Source organism: Panthera pardus, unplaced genomic scaffold (assembly GCF_024362965.1).
Source record: "Panthera pardus isolate Hobbes unplaced genomic scaffold, ASM2436296v1 HiC_scaffold_7, whole genome shotgun sequence".
Taxonomy (NCBI): domain Eukaryota; kingdom Metazoa; phylum Chordata; class Mammalia; order Carnivora; family Felidae; genus Panthera; species Panthera pardus.
The window spans coordinates 40,639,958-40,667,779 of NW_026527002.1; the positions used below are offsets into that span (position 1 = coordinate 40,639,958).

The following is a 27,822-nucleotide window of genomic DNA, read 5'->3' on the forward strand; positions in this document are numbered from 1 at the left end:
ACTTTGTTCAGTCTACTCCACCTGCCTGGAATGCTTCCTCATTTTTCTGTCCAATTATCCCAATCCTATAGATACTTAAGGACCCAATGTAAATTCCATTTGATTATTTATAGCTCTTTTTTGGGTGGCAAAGGGGGCACTGAGTCTTAACCTTTATGGTTACAAAATACAGTTCAGCTTTGACCTTAGTTAATTGAGAAGTTAACTATATACTTTATTATACTTCCCTATGTTTTCATGGGTGTTGTGTTCCCTCTTTAATAATTCCAGAAACACTTAAAGGCAGTGAATCCTGTAGTGTAAGATGCTAGGCACAAAGTATATTTGGCTTATTTCCAAAATATAATAATAGTTGGGTAAAGTTACTTGATTAAAAATACTTGGAAACCTAAGATACTAATATCACTGGAATATACAAGGGGAAAGAGATGGTTGCTGGCTGCTTCAGCTTAGGTCTGCTAAGATGCCTATACCTTGGAGAGGTCATCAAAAGACCACAGACCCAGGATCTAGTCCACAGCTTTTCACGTTCAGAAACTGAGTAAGTTTAAGCTCTAGGCAAATGAGCCATACTAATCAAATTAAGAAACAAAGTCAGAATATAAATTTATTGACCTTCAAAGGAGACTTGCCTGTTTAAACCAAGTGGCCTATACATTCTGTCACATGAAACCACAAGGGAAGCCAAATCATTAGCATAAAGTTGTCTGGTGAATATTAAATAAAAATACAAGGGAAATGGTGATCTTATGGCACAAGTTCTTAGCCAGGAACATGTAATCAGAATCACCTGGGGAGTCACTTTTTCCAAATCCTCATACTTGGGTTCTACTCTCAGAGTTTCTGAATCAGTCCATGGGTGTTGAGGTCTAGACAAATGGAGTTTTAAAAGCTTTCCAGATTGTAATGCATAATACCCCTAATTAAGAATCAACTAATAGATAATATCTTCATTCTGTGACAGCCTGATAAATCACCTCCATCACAGGGGAGTTTACCAGTTAGACTTCTCATATCAGCCAGTCATGGCACTCACTCTTCTGACTCTCTGTAGCCTTTGGTTATCAGTTACACTTCTTTTGGTTATATTCCATTCACATTTCCTGAAAAGAAACCCATCACCTTGACTGAACTTGGGGAAAAAACCTAGTTTCAACAGGAATACCTTTATTAAAAAAAAACTCTGCTTAAAGGTTGTTTATACATGTGGAAGGCTCATTTCAGCCACTTTCTATTGATCCTCATTTGCTATGATGTTAGAGGAAAGGCTTTACCAAACAAGACTCAGATTGTAAGTTATGCACCCTCTTTGAAGCTTGTGGTATCTTGTGCCTATTACTAGTTAACTGGTGCATTCTGGGCTATGATAAAGTCGACCTTTTAAGGAAGAATTTTTGGCTTCTATTTTTGCTGGGCATCATGCCCAAAGGGTTTAATTTTTATCACTGTATATAAAATCTGTTTCTTAAAAAGTTGATTAATAAATTGTTATAATCCTGCTTACTGCAGAGTTATAGAAAGCTGACTTCTCCTATGATAAACTATGTAAATATAACTCATTGAAGGATAAACTTGAAGAATTCTGGTAGAACACTCCATTTTCCAAGTATATAACTAATGACCTCAAGCGTGATGCAGCATCCATGGGTTTTCTTTCGTTTTGTTTGTAAATTATGATTTTACTGTTTAAAGAAAAAAATAAAAGAATAAAAACTGTTCTAAAACAGTGTTAAGAATGAGCTGGGGATAATAGAGTTTTCATAGTTATTGTGTAATTTCTATGGTCAGGCATTCTGCTAGGTTGTTTCCATGCTATTTCATCAAGTTGCCACAGGAACTTGATGAAATAGTATGTTCATAGGAAGTTATTATTGTCTCTTCTTTGGAAATAAGAAAAATAAAGGCCCACAGATGTAACTTGACCATGGTTAAATTTGCCCTTAAAGGGGCACCTGGGTGGCTCAGTCAGTTAAGCATCTGACTTCGGCTCAGGTCATGATCTCACAGTTCATGGCTTCAAGGCCCACATCCAGCTTTGCGCTGACAGCACAAAGCCTGCTTCAGATTCTCTGTCTCCCTCTCTTCCCCTCCCCAGCTCATTAAAAATACAAAAAAAAATTTTTTTAATTTTTAATAAAAATTTGCCCTTAAAGAACTGGTAAGCAGTAGAATAGGAACTGATACCCAGTTCTAACTCCAAAACAGAAAACTCTCACTATACTCTAACTGCCTTATGTTTATTAAATATCCAAATGGTTAGTTCAACTATATAATCATTAAAAATCATACTTGGAGAAGGTATCTAATTGGGAAAATGCTCTCAATTTATTTAGTGGAAAAAAGTAGATTTTAAAATAATAAGCATAACATCATTAAAATTAAGTTTCTCTAGAACTAGATTATATATGCGTATCTTTGAGTCCCTGTTTCCTCACCAATAATGCTAGAAAAACATTTAGTGTTGGGTACATTTATATGCTTAGTAAGTATTGGCTAAGATTATTAATATCGAACTACGGGTTTTTTTTCTGGCTAGAGAGCTTTATTTCTTTATAATAAATTCCTAAAAGTATTGCTAGGCCACAAAATACATACAGTTTTAAAGCTTTGGTACACATTGCCAACTATCTTTCAGTTACACCAATTCACAGTCTAATCAGATGACTTTAATTTTCTTCTGGTTTTCTGAGTTTTATAAATTTCATACAATATGTATCATATATTATTTTTATAATGGGAAAAAATTAAATTATTTTCAATGATAAATTTTCTATTTGTTTGCACCAAACAAAACTGATTGGCTACATATATATAAGATAGGAAGGAGGACCACAGCAAAGTATTAGTTAGATAAGATACCAAAGGGCATGGGGCAAACTCTAGAATGCAGTGCCTCACATCCATTTCACTCCTTGTTCAGTCCTATATGTATGGACATGTTCTGAACAAATAGAAGCCAGATAAGCTGTACAGATGAAACATATAGGAGAGGCTGGAGAGCTTCTCGAAAACCCACAAATGCAACCCCTGGGGTTGGCCCAATTTGCCCTCTTAGACTCACATGACACAGAACACTTAGCTCACATCTCTGACACAGTCTCAGATACTACTTACCTTTATAGAGTTGAACAAAAGGCAGGGGTGATTGCACAGCTTTTTAAGAGCTCCTATACATATTAGATGAGGACTATTTCCTAACAACCCTTGAAGGCAGAGTCTGACAGCCTGAGAATTCAACAGCTTTCGATAAAGCTCAATCTGTAGTGCTCCTGGTCGGCAAAAGACTACATTCTCTATTTTAGGTGGAAGATACTTATTTATGACTTCTTGGGTTCTTCTAAGGATAAAGAGTCCAGTGAGGCAAGTAAGTTCAGCTGCTCTTTTCTCTCCTAACTCCTTTTCTTCCTATGGAAAAATCGCAGACTTAAAAGTGTTATAAACAAAGAATTATTGCAATTAAAAGGAACATTAAACATTTTATATCAATAAACCATTTACTAATTACATCCCTTCAGATTTTTTTTTTAACAGAATAAATTCAGTTTGAGTTTGGGATAGAAAAACCAATCATATTCTCTTTATTTATTTTTTTTAATTTTAAACGTTTATTTATTTATTTTTGAAAGAGAGAGACAGAGCACAAGCAGGGGAGGGGCAGAGAGAGAGAGAGAGACACGGAATGGGAAGCAGACTCCAGGCTCTGAGCTGTCAGCACAGAGCCCGATGCAGGGCTTGAACCCAAAAAAGATCATGACCTGAGCCCAAGTCAGGCTTAACCAACTGAGCCATCCAGATGACCCATCATCTCTTTAAATGTTCAGCATAACCATTTAACTAAATTAAGCCAGTCTCCTAATCTTTGTTTGGCTATTAGCACCGTTGAGAGCCATCAGCAATCAACAATCTACAAATTAAATTATTCTAAAAGTAAGCTTTTATGTGAAGACTGTCATGGTACACAGTCTTAAAATCATCAACAAAGAACTAACTCAGCAAATTCTTGGAAGCAAATATTTTGACAAGTTATTGACCCTAAAATTAAACCTACAAGAAATTACTGGCACAAAGCACAGCTAATTCTTTCAAAATCATTACAACATTGTTCATTAGAAATGTTTGCTTCCAGTTTGTTTGCTTCTTTTTGTTTGTTTCAAAGTTTTTACCACTGTACTTTTTTAAGTCAAAACACAGTATGATTGAAATATAAGCTTAAATTCTTTTTTGAGCATACATAACTTCACAGTGAAGCTTAAAATAATATCCCATATGTATATATTCATTTCTATATAAATCATAAAAAATTCCCCTCACATTTTAAAACTATTTTCAATTTTTATTACAAAAGAAATAGCTTCACTGAAGAAAAGTCAGAAAACACAGTTACGCAAAACTAAAACTAAAACTGAAACCAAGTTTAATCAATCAGAAACAACCACTACTGTCAACACTTTTATGTATATCTTCCAAGTCTTTTTCCTTTATATTAACATATAAATGTATTTAACATTTTACTTTTATTTGTAACAAAAACAGGATCTTTATAGTTGAAGCTTCATGGGAACAAGGCGCCATTCAGTTTGGCTTTTCACTGTCTTCCCTAGTATTTAACACTTTACATTTGGCCCACTTTAGATGTTTAACATGTAGGTGTTGGGTAAATAAATGAATGTGATTTTATTTTTAAATAATATATGATTAACATTTTCCATGCTAATAAATATATTCATAAGCTATTATTGTGTATCATTCCTGGTTCATGGGAAATGTTCAATAAATATTTACTAATTATCATTTTATTAATTCTGAGACGTATTTTTTTATACTTTAACTTCTCTCATATAGGATGCTTTTTTAAATTTGTTTTTAATGCTTCTTTTGAGAGAAAGGAAGAGAGAGAGTGGGGAAGGGGCAGAGAGAGATGGAGACAGAGGATCCTAAGTGGGCTCTGTGCTGACAGCAGAGAGCCCAATGCAGGGCTCAAACTGTGAGATCATGACCTGAACCAAAATCGGAACTTAACCAACTGAGCCACCATCAATGACTTCTTAAACTATATTTATTAGCATGTTTTCCTTAGTGGTTCATAAAATAACCATGCACCTTACAATTGGTATTATTTTAGATTCAATGAAATACATTGTGTAAACAACATGCAGACTCTGCTTTAACCATTTTCCTACCTTTAGAAATGTCTGTTTTCAATTAGTTTGTTTCCTTTAGTTTCAGAATTTTCTACCCTTAGAGGTAAATCTTTAAGCACATGTATGATTATTTCTTTATAATAAATTCCTAAAAGTGGTATTGCCGCACCACAAAATATGCACAATTTTAAAGCTTTTGATACATAATACCAAACTATTCTCCAATTATATACCAATTTACATTCCAACCAATAGACAACAGCACTCTCATCTATACTTGCTATTACTATGTAAATCGAACCAACTAAAACACCAATAGAAGAGTGAGACACCTGGGCGGCTCAGTCAGTTGAGCATCCAACTTCGGCTCAGGTCATGATCTCATGAGTTCGTGAGTTCAAGCCTCACATTGGGCTCACTGCTGTTGGCGCAAAGCCTGCTTCGGATCCCTCTCTCTGCCCTTCCCCCACTTTTGCACTCTCAAAAATAAATAAAACATCCTGGGGCGCCTGGGTAGTTCAGTCAATTAAGTGTACGACTTTCGGCTCAGGTCATGATCCGAGTTGGATCAGAGTTGAAGCCCCACATCAGGCTCTCTGCTGTCAGCATGGAACCTGTTTCGGATACCCCAACCCCACCTCTCTTTGCCCCTCCCCCACTTGTGTGTGCATGTGCACTCCCTCTCTCTCAAAAATAAACATTTAAAAGATAAGTAAATAAAACATTTTAAAAAAATTTTTTTAATGTTTTCTTTATTTTTGAGACAGAGAGACAGAGCATGAGTGGGAGAGGAGCAGAGGGTGAGGGAAGCACAGAATCCAAAGCAGGCTCCAGGCTCTGAGCTGTTGGCACAGAGCCCAAGGTGGGGCACAAATCCACAAACTGACAGATCACGACCTGAGCCAAAGTTGGTCACTTAACCAACTGAGCCACCCAGGCACCTCCATAAATAAAACTTTTTTTTTAAGTTATTTTATGGTTACTTTAGTTTACTTTCGTCAATATCAGTAAAAATGAATATTTTTATATGTTTACTGTCAATTACAATTCTTTGTGAAGTGCCTATTTATGATTTTTTTAATGTGATATTATTCTCTAAAATAAAGAATGCAGGAAGAGTTGAAGGATTATGGAAAAATAAAGAATTCACTAATTTAATTTTTCCTGAATTAAAATATTGCCCAAGTTGTGGATGACTTTCCTGAACATAGTCTTTTTTTTTAAACCTATTTATTAACGTAAATTATACCTCAGAAGCAGAAGGTTGTCTCGATAAAATGATGGGTTCTTCATATATTTTTCTATAAGATGACAAAGAGCCTAATATTCCTGGATTTACAAAATCAATTAATGCAAAAAATTCTTGAAGATCATTCTGAACTGGAGTACCTAAGAGAAACAAAAGTGATGAAAGGTCAAGTTTGTGTTTTACAATCACAGGTTATTTGTAGAAATTTGTACTCTCTTCCCTAACAAAGCTAAACTAAAGGCTTTAGAGATGAGAAAGAGCAGCCAACTCCAAGTGAACAAAAAATATTAAGAACCATATAAATTTTTAACTCTGGTTTTAACTTCAGCATAGTGGCTGTGTCCAGGCTCTGCAGTCTGACTCGCCTGGGATCAAATCCCACCTGCATCATTTACTCTCTGACTGATCCTAAGCAAGTTACATACCTCAGTTTACTTCTAGAAAATGGGGATAATTATAGCAGCTCCTAGGATTGTCAGGATCAAATTAGTTAATCCATATACTAAGAACAGTGCCTAAAGCACAATAAATGTTCCATAACTGTTAATGATTCTTAATATTATAACAGTGTGACTCTGGACAAGATTCTTGAGCTCTTTAAGTTAAATTCAGCATTTTTTCACTTATAAAACTGGGAAGTTAACAATTTCCCAGTGGTATTACAACAAAAAGTAGAGACACTGTATGCACGTTGTAGCACAGTTCCTGACATTTAGTAAATACTCAGTGAATGACACCTGTAATTATTACCTTTCAAAGTTTTCAGATCAAATTGAGATCTTGACTAATCTTAAAGGTTAACACAAATATACCCTGCATAAATTACATACTCAAAAACTTTTGGCTAACTAATTTTCAAAGAAACATTAGCATGTTTCAATAATTATATCAAAAAAACATGTAGGGGTGCCTGGGTGTAGCTCAGTCGGTTAGGCATCTGACTTCAGCTCAGATCATGATCTCATGGTTCATGAGTTCGAGACTCGCATCGGGCTCTGTGCTGACAGCTCAGAGCCTGGAGACTGCTTTCAGATTGTGTCTCCCTCTCTGGCCCCTTCCCCACCCATGCTCGCGTGCGCGATCTCTCTCTCACTCTCTCTCTCAAAAACAAACAAAAAAAAAACCCCATGTAAATCAGCAAAGTCCTACAGTATAATTTCAGATGACATTCAAATGACAGACTAGAAAATGTTGTCCAAAAATATATGTAAGAGGCATATAAAAATGCACTTATTCATTAACATAGATAACATGAATTTTACAATGCCAGGGAATTTAATGATCATACCCCTCAAATTAAATGGGTCAACCCAAAGGATCAATGCTTATTAATTATATAATACATCTAACTAGTTCTAAATTTTGAGATACATAATAGAATATGATATTTATGTTGGTACGCATTTTGTTAAACTTTTAAATAAATATCCATGACAATGACTAAAAAAGGCAGAATCAAGGGCACCTGGCTGGCTCAGTCGGTAGAGCATTTAACTCTTGATCTCGGGGTCATGAGTTTGAGCCCCATGTTGGGGGCAGAGCTTACTTAATCAAAAACAATTTTTTTTAAGATAGGCAGAATGAGAAAAGCAAGCAAGTAAGAAGGGAAACAAAGGTATAAGGATCCTTGTGGTTGACTTCCAGACATCCAACCCTGGCTAACTAATCCAAGCCATTCATGATAGTCGGATCCCATTTGCCAATGATAGCTGCAGGAAAGGATTTATGTCTTTTGACTGGGTTCTCCAGGAGCAGTGCCCGAGACAGGGATTTGGCTGTACAACATGTATGGAGGGAGTGCTCTGAGGAGAAAGAGAATAATAGAATCAGAGAATAGGAGGGGAAGAAACTAAGCAAGGATGGCCTCCTTGCTTGAGATAAATTATAGCAATCCTCAGAGCATAAATTGTGCTATAAAGCCGGTCCTGAAATTACCCTAAGGCAAGGGCTCTGGCATTTTTCACTTACCTCTATGAGTCAATCATTGACCAAGATGCAGAAGAGAGTGGAGGCTCTCATTCAAACAAGGATAATTCTCCAGAAATTGGAAAGGCCACACAAGGCCAAAATAAGGTGTGGGAGGAAAGCTACATTGAGCTATTCAGGCCTGATTCTAGTCTAGGCTAAAAAGGAATGAGTAGAAAAAGATTCCTGTATTTACATATGGGCCACCCCCTTTCCAGTCTGGGCCAGCAAGTTTGGCCAGCAATAAATTATGCATGCAGCATATACATATATAAACAATGGATACTTAGGCATTAGGCATTTACCATGTGTCAGGTAGTCTTTAAATAACTTTACATGAATTAACTCCTTTGACCTTTACAATAACTCTACAAAGTAGATGGTATTGGGGCGCCTGGGTGGCGCAGTCGGTTAAGCGTCCGACTTCAGCCAGGTCACGATCTCGCGGTCCGTGAGTTCGAGCCCCGCGTCAGGCTCTGGGCTGATGGCTCGGAGCCTGGAGCCTGTTTCCGATTCTGTGTCTCCCTCTCTCTCTGCCCCTCCCCCGTTCATGCTCTGTCTCTCTCTGTCCCAAAAATAAATAAAAAACGTTGGAAAAAAAAAAAATTTAAAAAAAAAAAAAAAAAAGTAGATGGTATTATTATTCCTTATTTCACAGATAAGGAAACTGAGGCACAGAGAAGTTAAATAACTTGCCCAAAGTTGCACAGCTATAAATAGCAGACCTAGGAACCATGAAGAGACAATGCAGACCTATCTCCTACATTCTTTATCATGATAGCATTGTTTATTCTTCAAAAACTCCAAAATCTAAGTGGCGGGAAATTACATAGGGATTTGAAAATTCAGAATCCTACCAAGACTTAATTACCATAGGTTTATTAGTATGAATTCCATCCAGCACCACCAATTCTTTGGATGCCAACATATTACAAATCCTTTATGATAAGAAGACAAAAATTCCATCAAGTCTTCCCCAAAGTAAACACTGACCAGTTAGAATTATTCTTTTCTCACAAGAAAGGCTAATGAGGGCTGTAGTTGTCTTAATGGCACTATTCTTCAAACGATGCCCTTCATCACAGATTAGAAGATCAAATTTAACATTCTTGATTTGATCCAAGGAACGAAGTAACATTTCATAACTGATGATAAGAACAGAATAAAATGGAGATTTGATGAATTCTTCTACTTTGTGGTCCTAAAAAAAAAAAAAAAAAAAAAAAAGACAGTATTTAACAAATCATGGGCTAAAACTGTAAAATCAAATTCAAGCAGCATATTCCTGACAGACATTAATTAGAATATGTGCATTCAAAACCAAATTGTAAGCCAAGATTCCATTTTTCTGCAAAGGAGTTGCAGAGTTACAATACACTTGAAAAACTACCATATAGACAGTGAAAACTTCAGTGCTGATTTGAAAAGCACAGAGATATAATGGGGCACCTGGGTGGCTCAGCTGGTTAAGCGTCCAACTTAAGCTCAGGTCATGATCTCACAGTTAGTGGGTTCAAGCCCCAGGTTAGGATCTGTGCTGACAGCTCAGAGCCTAGAGCCTGCTTTGGATTCTGTGTTCCCTCTTTGTGCTCCTCACCAGCTCACACTGTCTCTTTCTCCCAAAAGTAAATAAACATTTAAAAAAAAATTAAGGGGGTGCCTGGGTGGCTCAGTGAGTTAAGCGTCCGACTTTGGCTCAGGTCATAATCTCATGGTCCGTGAGTTTGAGCCCTGCATCAGGCTCTGTGCTGACAGCTCAGAGCCTGGAGCCTGCTTCAGATTCTGTGTCTCCCTCTCTCTCTGCCCCTCGCCCACTCACACTGTCTCTGTCTCTGTCTCTCTCTCTCTCAAAAATAAATAAATATTTAAAAAATTTTTTTTAAACAAAAGAAAAAGAAGAAAAAAAGAAGCACAGAGATTTAGAAAATGACCAAGGCTAAACTGTGTTAAAAATCTCTTACCTGATCAACAGGAAATATCTTGATCCTTTCACTTCCTAGCCATTTTTGAAATTCTTTCCTCCAATTATTCACCAAGCTCCCAGGTGTGACAATAAGTGTCTTCTTTATTACTGGCTTGCCTCCATAGGGTCCCTGACACTGTAGAGTCCAGATGAGTGAAATACATTGCAATGTTTTCCCTAAACCCATTTCATCAGCAAGAATAGCTCCACATCTGCCATTCACTCTGTTAGAAATAATTATACTTCTTTTAGTCACAATAGTTAAATATTTTATGCCCCTAATACTGTCACTTATTAGTCAAAAAATCAGAAACTGATAGTTTTGTAATTAGGACAAACTCTACCCCCTTCTAAATCTTTTTTCTAGGATTTCATGCATCTGATTTACAACATATCTTTTGCATCTTTGATAATTTGTAATTTTTTTCGTGACATATTTACTATCAACTAAATTACTAAAACAAATCTGAAATTTGACAGTTGAATCTAAATCATATGATATTATCATACATATATATTTAGAGAAACTAGAAATGAATCCCAATTTTATATATACATTTGAATAACTATAACTGTGCTTCTTATCACTAACAGTTGAGCAATTTTTATCAGTTTCAGCATCAGTTATCAAAAAAGTTTAAAATATATTATAATCTTAACCAGAAAGACCAATTGAGCTGTACTTATGATTTTCAAGCAGTAAATGAACTCCTCAATCATATAGCTCCCTGCACTATAAGAAAAAACACTAAATATTGATCTAATACATGTAACTTAGTAATAGACTTATCCTACGGACCTACTCAGTTAATACAAATTAAAATTAAATATAATAAAGAATATTAAGTGGCATGTTTATATCACTTCATAGCTTTTAAAGCTCTTCACATATATACGTATATATATACGTATATATGTATATACATGTTATAAAATCAAAAGAATTAAGGATAGTACCAAAATAAGTATGGTTTTGTCTTTCTCTGACTTATTTCACTTATCATAACACTCTAGTTCCAACCATGTCATTGCAAATGGCAAGATTTCATTTTTTTATGGCTAATATTCCATTGTGTATATATATATATATATATATATATATATATATATATATATATATATATATACATCTTCTTTATCCATTCACAGTCAATGGACTCTTTCCATAATTTGGCTATTGTAGATAATGCTGCTATAAGCATTGGGGTGCATATATCCCTTTGAATTAGTATTTTTGTATTCTTTGGGTAAATAGCTAGTAATGCAATTGCTAGATCATAGGGTAGATCAATTTTTAGCTTTTTGAGGAATCTCCATACTGTTTGCCAGAGTGCCTGCACCAGTTTGCATTCCCACCAACAGTGTAAGAGGATTCTCCTTTCTGGGGTGCCTGGGTGGCTCAGTTGGTTAAACATCTGACTTCAGCTCAGGTGATCTCATGCTTTGTGGGTTCGAACCTAACATCGGGCTCTGTGCTGACAGCTTGGAGCCTGGAGCTTACTTTAGATTCTGTGTCTCCCTCTCTCTGCCTCTTCCCCTTTCGCACTGTTTCTCTCTCTCTCTCTCTCTCTCTCTCTCAAAAATAAACATTAAAAAAAATTTAGAAAAAGAGAGTTCTCCTTCCTCTGTATCCTCACTGACATCTATTTTGTGTTGTTGATTTTAGCCATTCTGACATGTATGAGGTAATATCTCATTGTAGTTTTGATTTGTATTTCCCTGATGATGAGTGATATTGATTTAACTCATATGTGGAATTTAAGAAACAAAACAAACGAGAAGAGGGGAAAAAAGAGAGAGGGGGACAAACCAAGAAACAGATTTAACTCCAGAGAATAAACTGATGGTCAACAGAGGGAAGGAAGGTGGGGGATGGGTGAAATAGGTGATGGGGATTAAAGAGTATACTTGTGATGAGCAATGAGTGTTGTATGTAATTGTTGAATCACTAAATTGTACACCTGAAACTAATATTACACTGTATGCTAACTAATTGGAACTTAAAATTTTTAAAAAGTGGAGTTTTATTATAGTTTAAATTGTTTTATTTATTTTGAGAGAGAGGGAAAGAGTGCATAGATGCACATGCATGCGAACAGGAAAGGAGCAGAGAGAGAGGGAGAGAGTGCTCAATCTCACAAACCATGAGGTCATGACTTGAGCCAAAATCAAGAGTCAGATATTAACCAACTGGGCCACCCAGAGGCCCCCAGTTTGATTATAGTTTAATTCATTCTATTTCTTATTAGTAAAAATAATAACCAAAATTCAACTATATGTTTTCCATTTCAAAGTACAGAAAAAAGTCACAAACATGAATTACAGTCATTATCATTTTATTTTTTTAAGATTTGTTTTGGGGGTGCCTGGGCGGCTAGGTCGGTTAAGCGTCCGACTTCGGCTCAGATCATGATCTCACGGTTCGAGGGTTCGAGTCTCATGTCGGGCTCTGTGCTGGCAGCTCAGACCCTGGAGCCTGCTTCCCATTCTGTGTCTCCCTCTCTCTCTGCCCCTCTCCCACGCTCACACTCTGTCTCTGTCTCAAAAATAAACATTTTTTTTAAATTAAAGATTTTTAAAAATTTTAATTAAAAATCTTTAATTTTTTAAAAATAATCTCTACACCCAATATGGAGCTCAAACTCACAACCCTGACATCAAGTTGCATGCTTTACCAACTGAGCCAGCCAGCCAGGCACTCCCATTATTACCATTTTAGATCAACAACTTGCCAATGCAAAACCAAATGCCAGCTGAGATATAGAGTGGCAGAGATAAAATAGTGATCCATCCTTCCACAGTGGAGGGAAGAGAACAGGAAGTCTTCACTGAGAAGATGGATCTTGTCAAACAAAGGTAAATAAGATTTCACTATATGAATCAAGTAGTTCAACACAGTGGGAGCTTGAACTGAATTCCAAACAAGGAAATACAAAGGCTATGAACCTGGCAAGATAGCCAGAGACTAAAGATGAGCATACATATCCTTGAAAACTCAGACTGTATCTTGCAAGTCAATGTCTCCCAAACATCAGTCTTTCGTGACTACCATCACAATTTTTGCCATATATGTGATACTATATGTTATTATTTATTTTTCTTTAAGTCAACTCCCTTTTGTACTTAGATTTATTTGAAAAGTCCAAGCATGATTAACGAAACCAAAAATTTTAAATGCTGCTTTTTCTAATAATTCATTAACTAAATATACTACTATCAGAATTAAAAAACAAGGCTTGTCTATGTCCAACTAAAATAATCCCACAAATCACAAGCAGAGTGCATGTTACAGATCAGGTAACACTCCTGTAAGTTCTGAGAGTCTGAAGCATGTTAAGCAAGGGAATGCCATTTTCAGAACTGTTTTTCAGAAAAATCAAGCTGGTGGCAATAAGAGTGAATTTGAGGAGCATCAGAAACAGCTAGATGCCACTGCAAAAATCCAAACAAAACATAATCATGTAATGTCAATTACTAGCACTGCTGCAGTGTGGTGCCAGAAAAGATTTGGAATCAAAGGATATTTAGGAGTTGAAAATTAAAATTTGAGGTTTGATTAAACTGAGAAAGTGAGAGAGATGAAATTAAAGTTGCTTTCCAGGCCAAATGAGATACGGTCTCCAAAGAAAAGAGCAGATTTGAGAAAGAACAGGAGTCTAGAAAGTTTCTGGGATATAGCATTTCCTTAAGCTGTCATCATGCAAAGGGTTCTTAAGAGTGTGAGGGAATTGGGGCACCTGGGTGGCTCAGTCAGTTGAGTGTCCGACTTTGGCTCAGGTCATGACCTCACAGTTTGTGAGTTCGAGCCCCCCATCAGGCCCCGTGCTGACAGCTCAGAGCCTGGAGCCTGCTTCCGATTCTGTGTCTGCCCCTCCTCTGCTCATGCTCTGTCTCTCTCTCTCTCAAAAATAAATAAACATTAAAAAAAATTTTTTTAATAAAAATTTAAAAACTTAAAAAAAAAAGAGTGTGAGGGAATTTACATTTGCAACTCCCTATTAAATAATCAATTTAAAAATCAAGGGCCTATGCATTAAAAGCAAAACAAAAAGGAAATACATATAGAAATATAACAAGATGTTAGCAGGTTACTTTGATTCTTTTTTACTTCCTTTATCAAGCTTTTGTGTGCGTGTGTCCTCTAAAATATCTTTAAGAAAGGATGCTACAGGGGCGCCTGGGTGGCTCAGTCAGTTAAGTGTCCGACTTCAGCTCAGGTCACAATCTTGTGGTCCGCAAGTTCGAGCCCCACGTCGGGCTCTGGGCTGATGGCTTGGAGCCTGGAGCCTGCTTCCGATTCTGTGCCTCCCTCTCTCTCTGCCTCTCCCCCCCCCCCCCCCCCCCGTTCATGCTCTGTCTCTGTCTTAAAAATAAACATTAAAAAAAAAAAAAGAAGAAAGAAAGGATGCTACAGTCCTTTACCAGAAAACTCCATTTAAAAGGGAATGAGGGAGATTCCTTTTTGGGGGATGGTACCTGGGTGACTCAGATGACTAAAAATCCAGTTCTTCTTTTTCTTTTTTTAGAATACAATTTTTGATGTCTGCTCAGGTCATGATCTTACAGTTCATGAAATCAAGCCCTGAATCTGCATAGGGCTGTGCACTGACAGCACCGAGCCTGCTTGGGATTTTCTCTCTCCCTCTCTCTCTGCCCCTTCCCTGCTTACACTCTCTCTCTCAAAATAAATAAATAAATAAATAAATAAATAAATAAATAAATAAATAAATAATTAAAAGGGAGTAGGGAAGACTCCTTTTTTTTTTTAAGTAGAAGTGAGATAAGAAGAAAATCTTTTTTCAAAAGTCTCATAAGCAGAATTAACAGCTACTTCAATTTTGCCCTCATAAGCCTTTCTCATACTAGTGAGCTCTTATTGTACCACATTAAGGTTGACTATATTTACCTATTTCTTCAAATACCTTAAAAACTACTTAAGGATAGGACCCATGGTCCTGACTCCTGTATGCCCAGCTCCTAGCAAGATATCTGGCACATGGGATTCCATCAAGAACCACTTTTGGAATAAATGCACACATTAAGCATAATTCATGATATACTGAGACTCATTTTATCAGACTTTTTCTAGAAAACCATTATGTTACAGGTTAAATCAAAAGTCAGAATAAACAAATTATTTTCCTACCTCATTCCCATTACACATTCATATAGGAATAGGATCCCTTCTTTTTGATGTGGTCGAAGATGATATACAAGGTAAGGATCTATCACTACATCCACAATAGGAGAACAGTTCTTATTGAACATCCACTGGTGATTATTGTCTGGTCGTGACATTACAAGAGAATCTTAAGAAAAAGATGATAGTTTACCTATTAATGTATTGCAATTTCACTTTGTCAGCAACTACATTATCTTGCTTTAATTACTCATAACTTAGAACTGTTTGCCATCCTTTGTGGCAAAAAAGTTGAAGTTTAGTAACAGTGATACTAAGCAAGAGTGGAAAATTAAAAAATAAAACCTCATGCCTTATCAATGTAAGATTTCAGGCAGAGAATTTCAAAGGGCTTTCCAAAACCACTGAAATTGGGGCACCTGGGTGGCTCAGCAGGTTATGTGCCTAACTACTCTTAATCTCAGCTCAGGTCATGATCTCATGGTTTATGAACTCCAGCCTGGCCATTGGGCTCTATGCTAACAGTTCAGAGCATACTTGGGATTCTCGCTCTCTCTTTCTCTGCCTCTCCCCTGCTTGCACTCATTCATATATACTCTCTCTCTTTCTTTCTCACTCTCTCAAAGAGAGACAGAGAGCAGAGCATGAGCATGGAAGGGGCAGAGACGGGGAGACACAAAATCCAAAGCAGGATCCAGGTTCCAAGCTGTCAGAACAGAGCCCGGAGCGGGGCTCGAACCCACAAACCATGAGATCATGACTTGAGCCAAAGTCAGATGTCTAACCAACTTAGCCACCCAGGGACCCCACAAACTAAATAAACTTAAAAAAAAAAAGCCACTAAAATTCACTACTGTTTAATAGAGTATTCAGTAAGCCACACATTTAATAGCTCAGTATTCAGAGCAAAGAGAACGATTTCCAACTAAAAGCACAGGTTGGAATTTTGCCAAGTTGCACTTGCGAATGATCACAGCTTCTTATTTTGGAAAGGCACCCCAAATTTAACATAAAGTCTCCCATTATTTTCACTTCTGTACACACTAACAATGACTATTACTTCTTCTATTAACCAGAAGAACTGAGAAAGGATCACAAATTTTCCATTGACTTCACCATCATTATTTCCTTCAAGTTAATTACTACGTTCATGAATGTCAAATTCATTTATCTTTGCAAAGCAGCAAATAAAAGCAACCATTGAATAATAATGTAATTCTTTAGATATATGCTAATACAGTTCAAGATTTATTAAAATATCACCAAAAAATACAAACTCAAATATAACTAGAAAGCAGGTCTCAATTAATCTAAAGTCAGGTAATAAATTCATCAAAATTATTTTTGGGATATATTTATATGTCTGCATCATGGTTAAAAAATGAAATAGATTTTGGGGCGCCTGGGTGGCTCAGTCGGTTGGGTGTCCAGCTTCGGCTCAGGTCATGATCTCACCATCCGTGAGTTCAAGCCCCGCATCAGGCTCTGTGCTGACAGCTCAGAGCTTGGAGCCTGCCTCGGGTTCTGTGTCTCCCTCTCTCTCTGGCCCTCCCCTGTTCATGCTCCATCTCTCTCTGTCTCAAAAATAAACAAACATTAAAAAAAAATGAAATAGATTTTTTAAATAAACAAAAAGAAAAAAGAGAACAGAAAGGAGAAGGGGAGATAAAGAAAATAGGTTCTAGTAGATTAAAACAATATCCAGCAATGCAGAAATATGCAGTCACAGGAATGAGAGTCTGGTCATGTCTACCATTAGTGATTACCCAGAGGAAAGTTTTCTGTGGATCTTCCTAGATTTCTGAGCAACTAAAAGGAACTCCCATTTCTGAGGTCAATTCCTGGCAGGCAGAGGATTAGGAAGTGAAAATGGAAAACTTAGCTCTTGGCTTTCCTCTATATTCCAGTAGCAGAGCAAGAGTATATTCCTTGTGGATTTCTAACCAAGAAATGGCCCCATTTTTTCTCTTGTGAAAAGCACAAAGGGGAAAAAAGAGAACAGGTGAGGATAATACAAAGGGGAAAAAGAAAAGATAAGAGGGGAGGATAATACACTCAAGCAAGAAGGACCATAGGATCTAAGTCAACTAACAAAGCATCCATCTTCAGGAAAGATAAAACCTAAACCACCACAATAACAGGACACCAGTTCAAATTTTAAGATGCCTCTCTCTATCTTCACAATAATGAGGCACGACTTAATGCTAACAAAATCTTTCATGCTTTCATTTTAAGTCTACAACCTAGTTCTACCCTTGGCAAGATAAATAAATGAGAATCATTAACACAAAGGGCTTTTATTATATTATATACACACACACACATACATACATACATGTACACACACATATATATATATATGTTATCACAATAAAATTTTTCATTCAGTCAACAAATATTTATTGTACATGGTATATAGCAGACACTCTACGTCTTTATGGTAGTGATTAGAACCCACAATGTAGACTTGAGGAGACATACCCATTTGTGAGACAAGTGACTGCCCCAAGAGGACAAAGAACCAGTTAGTTCAGTGGGAAAATGGGACTCTAACTCAGATCTTTAAATAAGCACATTATTCTTTTTGGTTCCCCACATCCCTCTATTATGTAATAGGAAGGCAGAGAGAAAGAATAAAAGAGAAGGAAGCCTATTGAAAGAGCTGGTGGGACAGATAAAATATTTGGATAAAAGAAAAAACAGAAGCAGAAGCTTCCACTTTCTTTCAATTAAGTCTCAGGTAAGCTCATATAGAGCTAGGAATTTTTAATTTGGGGTTTTATCCCAAAAATGTCAATAGTTCTTTGAATTTAGGCAAGTCGGTTCATCTTTCTGGGCCTTACTTTCTTCAAATGCAAAGGGAAGAGACTGATCTCAACAGTCCCTTTATTTCAAAAATTCTATCTCTATAATACTTGCAAAAAATACTTAATTATGTTGCTTTATGTACTTTTCATTTTACCACTACTATGAAAGCAACCTACTTGATACCCCAAATTCGACATCTACTATTGCTTTACAATCCAAATTTATTTGTCTGTCTTCTCAACAAATGAGAAGATCTCTGATGACAGTTTACACTGCAAAAAAAGGCACTGAAGAAATCCCTGTTAAGTAAACAATCAAAAAACAGGTGAGGTTTTATTTTTAATATTATTTTTAAATTAGACTCATTAATATTAAAATTAAATCATTAAATTTAATGATTATAAGTAAAATTTAAGTTATTTACATGACACCTCATCATTCAATATTTTAATACATTAATGGATGTGATCAAAACATACAGTTGTCAAAAGAGAAGTATAAACATAATCCTGACTCATGCATTGACTAATATTTCTTCTTGCTGAAATATCAGATATTATTCAAAATCATATACATGTATGTGTGTATACATCTCCAATTTGTATATTTTTCCTTCAACACAAGTATTCTTCACTACTGTATTCTTAGAATTAGGCATTTATTTATAAAATGATTCCCAAACTATATTGTTATATAGCTTCAACATTATTCCTTATGTCAGTTGTACACCTGAAGAATAATATATACTTTCACCTGAAAACTTTAAACAAAACTTAAACTTTAAATTCACATGCCAATATCTTTTGACAGTAAAAACAGAATATTCAAATTATTTTTTACATCTTACTTTGTGCATGTGGGTCATGACGTGGTTTACAATCTTGGAAACCGTTTGGTCTATTTTCCTTTGAACTTGGTTTACAAACACTTTTGAAGGGGTTAGAGAAACACTTCTTGGCAGCCTGAGAAGAACTTGAGATAGCAAGGCTTCCTCCTCCAAGTTGAAAACATCTGCCACTGTTGAAATCATCTGGAGAGATTATGCCCATGACTTCTACTTCTTTTCCACCAATCATCACTCTGTGGCCCTCTTCAATCTTTTCAAGCTCTTTGAATTTATATGCAAGGCCTTTAAATTGAGAAGGGAGTGTGTGAATTTAATTTACTGACCCTCTAAGATGACATAATTAGTGATACCATAGTCACCTTCCCATAACTGTACAGAATGAAAACTGTACTTTGAATGCAAACAGCCTTGTATAACCAAGGAGCAGAATGAAAACATACTTTATCATTTTGGTTAAAAAAAACACAAAACACTAAAAAAATCAGAAGGAATAAATAATAAAACTATAAAAATTAGCCAAGCTTTAGAGAAAGCAAGGCGTTTTTTAATTATCGAAAATATGGCTGGGGTACCTGGGTGACTCCGTTGGTTAAGTGTCCGACTTCGGCTCAGGTCATGATCTCACAGTTAGTGAGTTTGAGCCTCGCATGAGGCTCTGTGCTGACAGCTCAGAGCCTGGAGCCTACTTTGGATTCTCTGTCTCCATTTCTCTCTGTCCCTTCCCCACCCACACTCTGTATTTCTGTCTCTCTCTCTCTCAAAAATAAAAAAACGTTAAAAAAAAAAAATCTAAAGAAAATATAGCCAAGGGTGCCCTAGCTAGCTCAGTCAGTAGAGCATGAGACTCTTGATCTCAGGGTTGTAAGCTTGAGCCCCTCGATGAGTGTAAAGATTACTTAAAAAAATAAAATATTAGGGGCACCTGTGTGGCTCAGTCGGTTAAGCTTCTGTCTTCGGCTCAGGTCATGATCTCACAGTTCGTGAGTTCAAGCCCAGCATTGGGCTCACTGCTGTCAGTGCAGTACCTGCTTTGGATCCTCTGTCCCCCTCTCTCTCTGCCCCTCCCCCACTCCTGCTCGCTCAAAAATAAACATTCTTAAAAAATAAAATAAAATTTTTTAAAAAAAAGAAAACGTAACTTACTGTACTCACAGTTTTGCCATCTGTTGTCTGTTGAAAATCAAGCCAAGAAGAGTTTTGTAGGCTATATGGGACCTTCCTTTCTTGTGAATAAACTAGAGAAATACCACGGCATCTCTATTTCCACTTAGAAACAAGTGGAAATGTGGAAAACTAGCAATAAAAGCAACTGCTGCCACAATCAGTACTTTACTGTTCCACATGAGATAGCAAAGTAAAAATGCATTTGTGGCAAAAGGTCATTGATAGTCTAAGTTCTAGCTCTTGAATTAAAAAGTGGGGTATTTTATAATATCAAGCTTCTCTGAAGTATTAATTCAACATTTATTAAGTGTTGCCATATGCAAGGTGTTAATGAAATATAAATATGAGTAAGTCAGTCACAGTATGCTCAAAATGAGCTCATTAACCAGATACATAGAGTGGTGGAATCTTTGATTCCTGTGCCTGCCTACATTAAATGTGTAGTTACTGGGCCATTACAAGAGGCAAGAACTGCATACCATAAATGTTTTTAAGTCTCTAAAAATGAAATAAAAGATTGTCACATTTTAGAAAACATGATAGGACCCTTTTAAATTAGCTATAAAGTGCTACAATTCACCCTAGTAAAACTGGGCTAAACCTTACAGTCTGGGCCAAACAGTAGCCAATATATCTTCTTAAATTATTTATGATAGAACAATTTTTAATTTTAATGCTCTGATATAGGAAGAAATTACTTAGCTGGTGTTCCTAAATGCAAAAGACCCATCCCTCCATTCCCCAAACTATCTCAATTCAACTGCAGTGTTGACCACTCCACATCAATAAAGATTTTCATCTTCATATAGAATCCAATTACTATTCATCTGAGTTACATGTAAATGTGAGACGAGAATAAACTTAATTTTGAGGCATCTTTAGAAGTCTAACTCCAGAATCTCTCCTTTCACTTTGATCTACAGAGATGACTCTCTCAAACATCTCTGAATCTCCAGAAGACTTTCTTAAAAGTCTTGAGCTTTGTTTCCCACAACTCTTTTTTTTCTGGGTATCACGTAATGATGGTCAGATGAACTTAACCAAATTACCATGAGCTATTAGCAACTGCAGCACTCCAGTCTTCGGTTTTTTTCTTGAGGCTCTATCCCTACATTAACAATATATATATACATATATATATATTTTTTTTTTTTTAATGTTTATTTATTTTTGAGAGAGAGAGAGACAGAGTATGAGCAGGGGAAGGGCAGAGAGAGAGGGAGACACAGAATCTAAAACAGGCTCCAGGCTCCGAGCTGTCAGCACAGAGCCCAACGCGGGGCTCGAACTCACAAACTGAGATCATGACCTGAGCTGACGTTGGACACCTAACCAACTGAGCCAGCCAGGCACCCCCCTACATTAACAATATTTAAATGTTGTACTTTCAATTCATTTAAAAGAAAAACTGCCTCCATTAGAGCCAATAACTTACAAAATCAACTCCAAGTTGATACACTTATTGTTATAATTAAGCAATAAAGTCTTATGTTTGGATGTTTTCATTTGGAAAGCCAATAAAATCCTCTTTATTGCTTAAAGCAGTGGTTAGATATTAGATATCACCTGGAAACCAGAGTGCCTAGGTGGCTCAGTCCGTTAAGCATCCAACTTCAGCTCAGGTCATGATCTCACGGTTCATGAGTTCGAGCCCCGGTCAAATCTAGAAACCTAAAATATATTTATGCCAGTGCCTCTCTCCACCATCCAGGCCAAATAAATCACCATCCAGGCCAAATAAATCCTGCCAGGTCAGGACCTGGCACTGGTATTTTTAAAAAACACCTTAGGTGGGGCACCTGGGTGGTTCAGTTGGCTGAGCATCCAACTTCTGCTCAGGTCATGATCTCAGGAGTTCCTGAGTTCCAGCCCCACATCAGGCTTGCTGCTATCAGCACGGAGCCTGCTTCAGATCCTCTGTCTCCTTCTCTCTCTGCCCCTCCTTCACTCACACTCTCTCTCAAAAATAAACAAACATTTAAAAAATAAATTGGGGCACCTGGGTGGCTCAGTCAGTTAAGCATCCGACTTCGGCTCAGGTCATGATCTCGCAGTTTGTGAGTTTGAGCCCCGCATCAGGCTCTGTGCTGACAGCTCGGAGCCTGGAACCTGCTCCAGATTCTGTGTCTCCTTCTCTCTCTGCCCCTCCCCCACTTGTGCTCTATCTCTCTCTATCAAAAATAAATAAGTGTATAAAAAAATTAAAATAAAAAATAAATAAAACAGTAGCAGAGACACAGAAATTGGCATTTCCTATGAGCATTATCATTAATAATAATAAATAAAAACACCTTAGGTGATTCTACTTGTGCAGAGTAAAAACCCACTATTTGAAACCTGATTTGCATTTTTTGCTACATGCAACTGAAAGACCATTTTATTATAAACTGCACATACACAAAACCATGTATACTATGCCTTATGGGTAAGGAATATTCCAGGGTAATTTTGATAATTTTACCTCTCTAGCTGGCTTTAGAATGTAATTTCACCATATAGGTATAAACAAGTTCTCCTAAAATCTAGCCCCAATCTACCTTAACCAACAACATGGAATATGAACTGTAATTTTCTTTTTAATTCCTCTAAAAGCTGAGAATAACATATATAATAGTTGTTCAATATTTTTATAATACAAAAGTTCTGTTGCAGATAATTCAGCTCAGCCTCCACTCATCACTCTGTCCCTGACCTTCACAGACTACATTCCTGAAACACTGAATTAGTTTTACTTCTCTCCTTTCATACCTTTGCATATACTACTCCCTCTTCTGTATGCCCCTTTCTCATACCCTACAAAACTATCCTTCAAATACTACCTTAAGCAATTACTCTTATGAAGCTTTCCCCCAGCCTCCTGGGCAGATCTAAATGGCCTATTTCCTATTGCACTGAGTACAAATTCTCAATGAAACAATTCTATTATTGCCTCCTAATTATCAATTATATTGTCTTGTCCCCACTAAACTATAAATTATATCCATTTTTGAATGTTTACTCCTAGCATAGTGCTTGGCACATAACGGTTACTGAAAACTATTAACTATATTATTGAATGAATGAATGAATGAATGATTGAAGACAATGCCAAAAAGCATGGTTGGTGTTAAGCATTCTGAATTTGTGAGCTAACCTGTATTAGTACAAATCATGCTGGCAACATTTATATCATAACAGAAATGATAACCTCCAATTTATATGTATTAATCTAGGTCATTCCTAGCCATTACCTTTTTTTTTTTCAAAATTTTATTGGATATCATTGAAATTAGATAATATTCCACTCCTGACATCAACATCTTTCTAATTTTAATCATTTAGCATTCTGGGGAGAAAAGTACACTAAGACAAACTGCTTAATCTCAGAAAAATACCAGAATAACTGTATATACCCTGACTAGCCATTTCACTTTAGAGAAAATGAATCCATGGAATGGGATTTGCTTCAGTGAGTTAGTATACATAAGACTGTCAGACTGATGAGGCACCTGAGTGGCTCAGTCGGTTGAGCGTATGACTTTGACTCAGGTCATGATCTCACGGTTTGTGGGTTCAAGCCCTGTGTCAGGCTCTGTGCTGACAGCTCAGAGCCTGGAGCCTGTTTCTGAATCTGTGTCTCCCTCTCTCTCTGCACCTCCCCTGCTCATGCTCTGTCTCTCTCTCTCTCTCTCTCAAAAATAAACACTAAAAAAATAAAAAGACTGTCAGACTACTATAATTTAGTTAAAGAGCATCTTAAACTAACACTTTATAAAACCCAATCATTTTAATTATGTAACCTCAGATATATACTAATTTTAGGCCAAATCATAAGCATTATGTAATATCACAATACCTCTTCCAATGTCTTTGCCTTCCAAATCCTTTAATGTAAATGACTTTCCTTTTACAATGAGAACAGCATCACCTTCCCACTTTTTGTGTTTTTTCTTTGAAGCCTTACACCAAACAACACTGAAATATTTAACTAGGCTATCAGGTTCTTCCTCTTCTTGTCTCTTAGGCACTGTAATTTCTTTAGGGGCTGAGTGAACTAGAACAAAAAAATAAAATAAAATAAAACCACATTATTAGAGATGACTTTAAGCAGAAAGATCATTTCAACAAAAATAAGAACATAAGAAAATTAGATGTTACTAAAAAGTATGAAAAAATATTTGGTCATACTCCTGTTAGTATTTTCTAAGTTGAGAAATTCAAACATCAGATGCTAGCATTAGCATGAGTCCAATGAATACAAATTCTTATCATCTCAAAGTCATACAAACTCAGTTTAAATAGAACAACATGATAATTACCACATTTTATTTTACCGCTAACATTTTAAAGCTCTGGGAACTAAAGATAAATTTTCAACATCCATGGGAAAATATCAACTTCAAATTTTGAATTTTGGTCTTTTCCTGGGCTAGCAATATGTAGTCTAATCCTCTCGTGAAACTGGACAGCGACAGCGAACCACAGCTCCCTGTCTGCCACCAAATCATGAGTGTAAACAACCAATACACTCAAAACCATTGTTTTTCACTCTCACTATTCAATAAATTACAGGAGATAGTCAACACTTTATTACAAAACGGCTTGTGTTACATGATTTTGCCCAGGGCGCCTGGATGGCTCAGTCTTCTAAGCATCTGACTCCTGATTCCGGCTCAGGTCATGATTTCATGAGTTGAAGCCCCATGTCAGGCTCTGTGATGACAGTGCAGAATCTGCTTGGGATTCTCACTCTCTCCTGTTCTCCCTCTCAAAATGAATACAACTTTTTTAAAAAATGATTTTGCCCAACTATAGGCTACTGTAAATGTTCTGAGCATGGTGAAGGTCAGCTGGGCTAAGCTATGATGACTGGTAGGTTAGTTAGGTGTATAAATGCATTTTCAACTTGCAGTATTTTCAACTTATGATGGGTTTATCAGGACATAACCCATCATAAGTCAAGGAAGATCTGTACTCCAATCCGGTTTCCAGTCCAGTCCTCCACCAAAACTATACCGTTAAAGGCTACTGACAAACTCCTTGCCAATAAATCCACAAGATATTTTTTTAGTCCTCATCAGAGTTCTCAAAAGCATTTGACAATGTTGACTACTTCCTACTTGAAATACTAAACCCTATTTTTACTTAGGTTAGCTTCTCTAACACATTTCAATTTTTCCTTACTTCTCTGGTTGCTTCTTCTTGAACATCTTTGCCAGTGCATCAGACTGGAGTTCTACGTCCTCTCAATGTGCCTTTCTCCTTAAGTTGATACTACCACTGCATAAACCTGTATTTTTTTTCTCTAGCCCAGATCATGATTGTAGTTCTGTATATCTGTACATAACTGCCCCTCAGACCAATCTACATGAACATCTCATCAGGCCCACTTGTCTTCTCTCCAAAAATTGCTTCTCCTGCAGTTTTCTCATTTCTCAGTAAGAGTACCACCACCCTGATTCATGCCAAAAAGTTGGAAATCATCCTTGACTTCCTTTATTCTCAGTTCCATAGCCAATCAACCACAAATCCAGGTGATTCTAGATCCCACATAGCTCTCAAAGCTTTGTACTGTTTGCTTTCTCCATAACCTCTACTCTTCAAAGCACCATCTCTGATCTGGACTATTGTAGGATCTTCCCAACAGGTCTCCTGAGATGTCTTGCCACCTCTACTCCCTAAAGCCATTTTCTGTATTTACTGTATTTATCTATTTTTAAATGTAGATCTCATTAAGTATCCTTCTTGCTTAAAATCCATTAGTTTTAATGGTCTCTAAGAAAACATGTTACTTCTAACCTTCTACCTCTTCCTCCAACATGCTATTCCAAATTAACTTCTATTCACCCAGTCATAGACTTTAAATTTCCTGACCACCAAGCTAGATAGATCTTGCTTTATTATTTCAACATTATCTCAGCAATTAATTATGTGACAGATTACTTCCCCACTAAACTATGAAGTCCTGCGAGGAAGGGTCTATTTTGATCTTGCTCATCACCATATGCCCAGAATAATAGGTACTTTTGAAAACTGCCATTTTGAATCAAAGTGCATTTGACTTCATACTTATAAAAATATTAAGATAGCATTATCTTAAAATTAATTTTCATGTGAAAGTAGCTTTAGGAATTAACTTTGAACTCATCTCCATTATTGACCATTTTAATTTTCATTTTTATTAAGTTGTTACCTTCAGGATTATTTTCCAAGTAAACTTTATAACAAAGATTTGATTCCTTGGTCACTTTTTTATGAATCATATTTTACAGATTACAGCTTTTGCAAACATTAGTTTTTAAAACCATAATTTCTACCAAATGCAGTTTTGCTAAGTCAGATTTTGATTATCTAAATATTACTAAAACTGTATTACTCCATCAATTTTTTAGTCAAGAAAATTTACCAGGTTTTAGATAACTAGTAGTTGTCATTTATTGATTTTTTTTTTTTTTTAACCAACCTTGATTTTCCCCAGATAAAGTTTGGAGGTTTTTAGGATTAAGAAAAAAGACAGGATACTTGATCAGTTTTTGAACTCCAAAAAATTTTGTGGTGTGCAATTTTAGTTTTGTTTTTGCATTATTTCTACCAGTAGTAGTCAATGTACATTGAATGAAAGACTAATAATACCATTCTGCATTTTTTAAATTTGCTCTTATCTTTTATTACATTATCCAAGAAAAAAATGTGATTCCACAGGATTGCAGTAAAACAAAGGTGAAAAGTATGTCTTCATCCAAATCAAATACCCTGTTGTATTCCCAGAGCCTAAAGAGTTGACTTGTGTCCAAGACCCTTCCTGCACCAAGAAAAAAATGAATAGATAATAAACTGAGAATTCAGAAATTACTTATAATTAACTTTGAAATATCGGAAGATTCTCAGATATACCCTTTCTTTTGCAGAACAGTAGGAGGAAGACAAGAGTATGAACCAATCTGATGGGGTCTGAATTTTGAGACCCTGGACAAGCTATTTCCCATTCTATGCCAGTTCATGAATCTGTAAATGAATGTAATACTAGTACCTACCTCACAGATTTTTTTGTGGGCATTAGATTAGCTAACATATGTAAAACACTTAGAACAGTACTTGACATGTAATACATACTACCTATTAACTACCATCATCATCATCTTGTCTTTGTCCCTTTCCCATTTAGTCCCATTTTAAATATAGGTCATTAAGGCAGGAAAGAGAGAAATTCCAAAAAGAATAAAGATATTGGGAATTAAACACATAAGGAACATAACCTCCTACATCTAGACTATTTGTAATACATAAAATACTAATTTGCTATGTTCCAGACTAATCACCCCCAACAATTCCACTCTAACTATAATTTTTATTTCTAAACTTGATCTGATCTATTTCCCCCTTGACCCAATAATGTACTTTACAAATCAAGACCAAAAACAGTCGCATAAACAAAAGACTTGAATGCCTATAAGCCAGATTCACAAGGTAAGCATGATGCTTAAAACCATGCTTTGATAAAAGAGGAAGAGGGAGATATTGTCATTTTAATATTGATAGTGAACATTATCATCTAAATGATTCCTA

General features: G+C 36.3%; 1 protein-coding gene across 8 annotated transcripts in view; it reads right to left on the reverse strand.

Annotated features, from left to right (window-relative positions):
• Positions 1-27,822, reverse strand: part of LOC109269505 (RAD54 homolog B) — a 120,416-nt gene that overhangs the window by 42,260 nt on the left and 50,334 nt on the right. For 7 of the 8 annotated variants that reach the window (XM_053896079.1, XM_019453481.2, XM_019453483.2 and 4 more), the window contains 7 exons: positions 24,113-24,310; positions 19,114-19,395; positions 15,465-15,627; positions 10,317-10,542; positions 9,349-9,556; positions 6,391-6,530; positions 3,115-3,405 (listed from right to left, as the gene is read on the reverse strand). In XM_053896079.1, the coding sequence (XP_053752054.1) occupies positions 3,115-3,405; positions 6,391-6,530; positions 9,349-9,556; positions 10,317-10,542; positions 15,465-15,627; positions 19,114-19,395; positions 24,113-24,310 (1,508 nt within the window). Of the gene's footprint in view, positions 1-3,114; positions 3,406-6,390; positions 6,531-9,348; positions 9,557-10,316; positions 10,543-15,464; positions 15,628-19,113; positions 19,396-22,276; positions 22,358-24,112; positions 24,311-27,822 lie in introns of those variants that run through there. The other variant, XM_019453484.2, reaches the window with a different exon arrangement.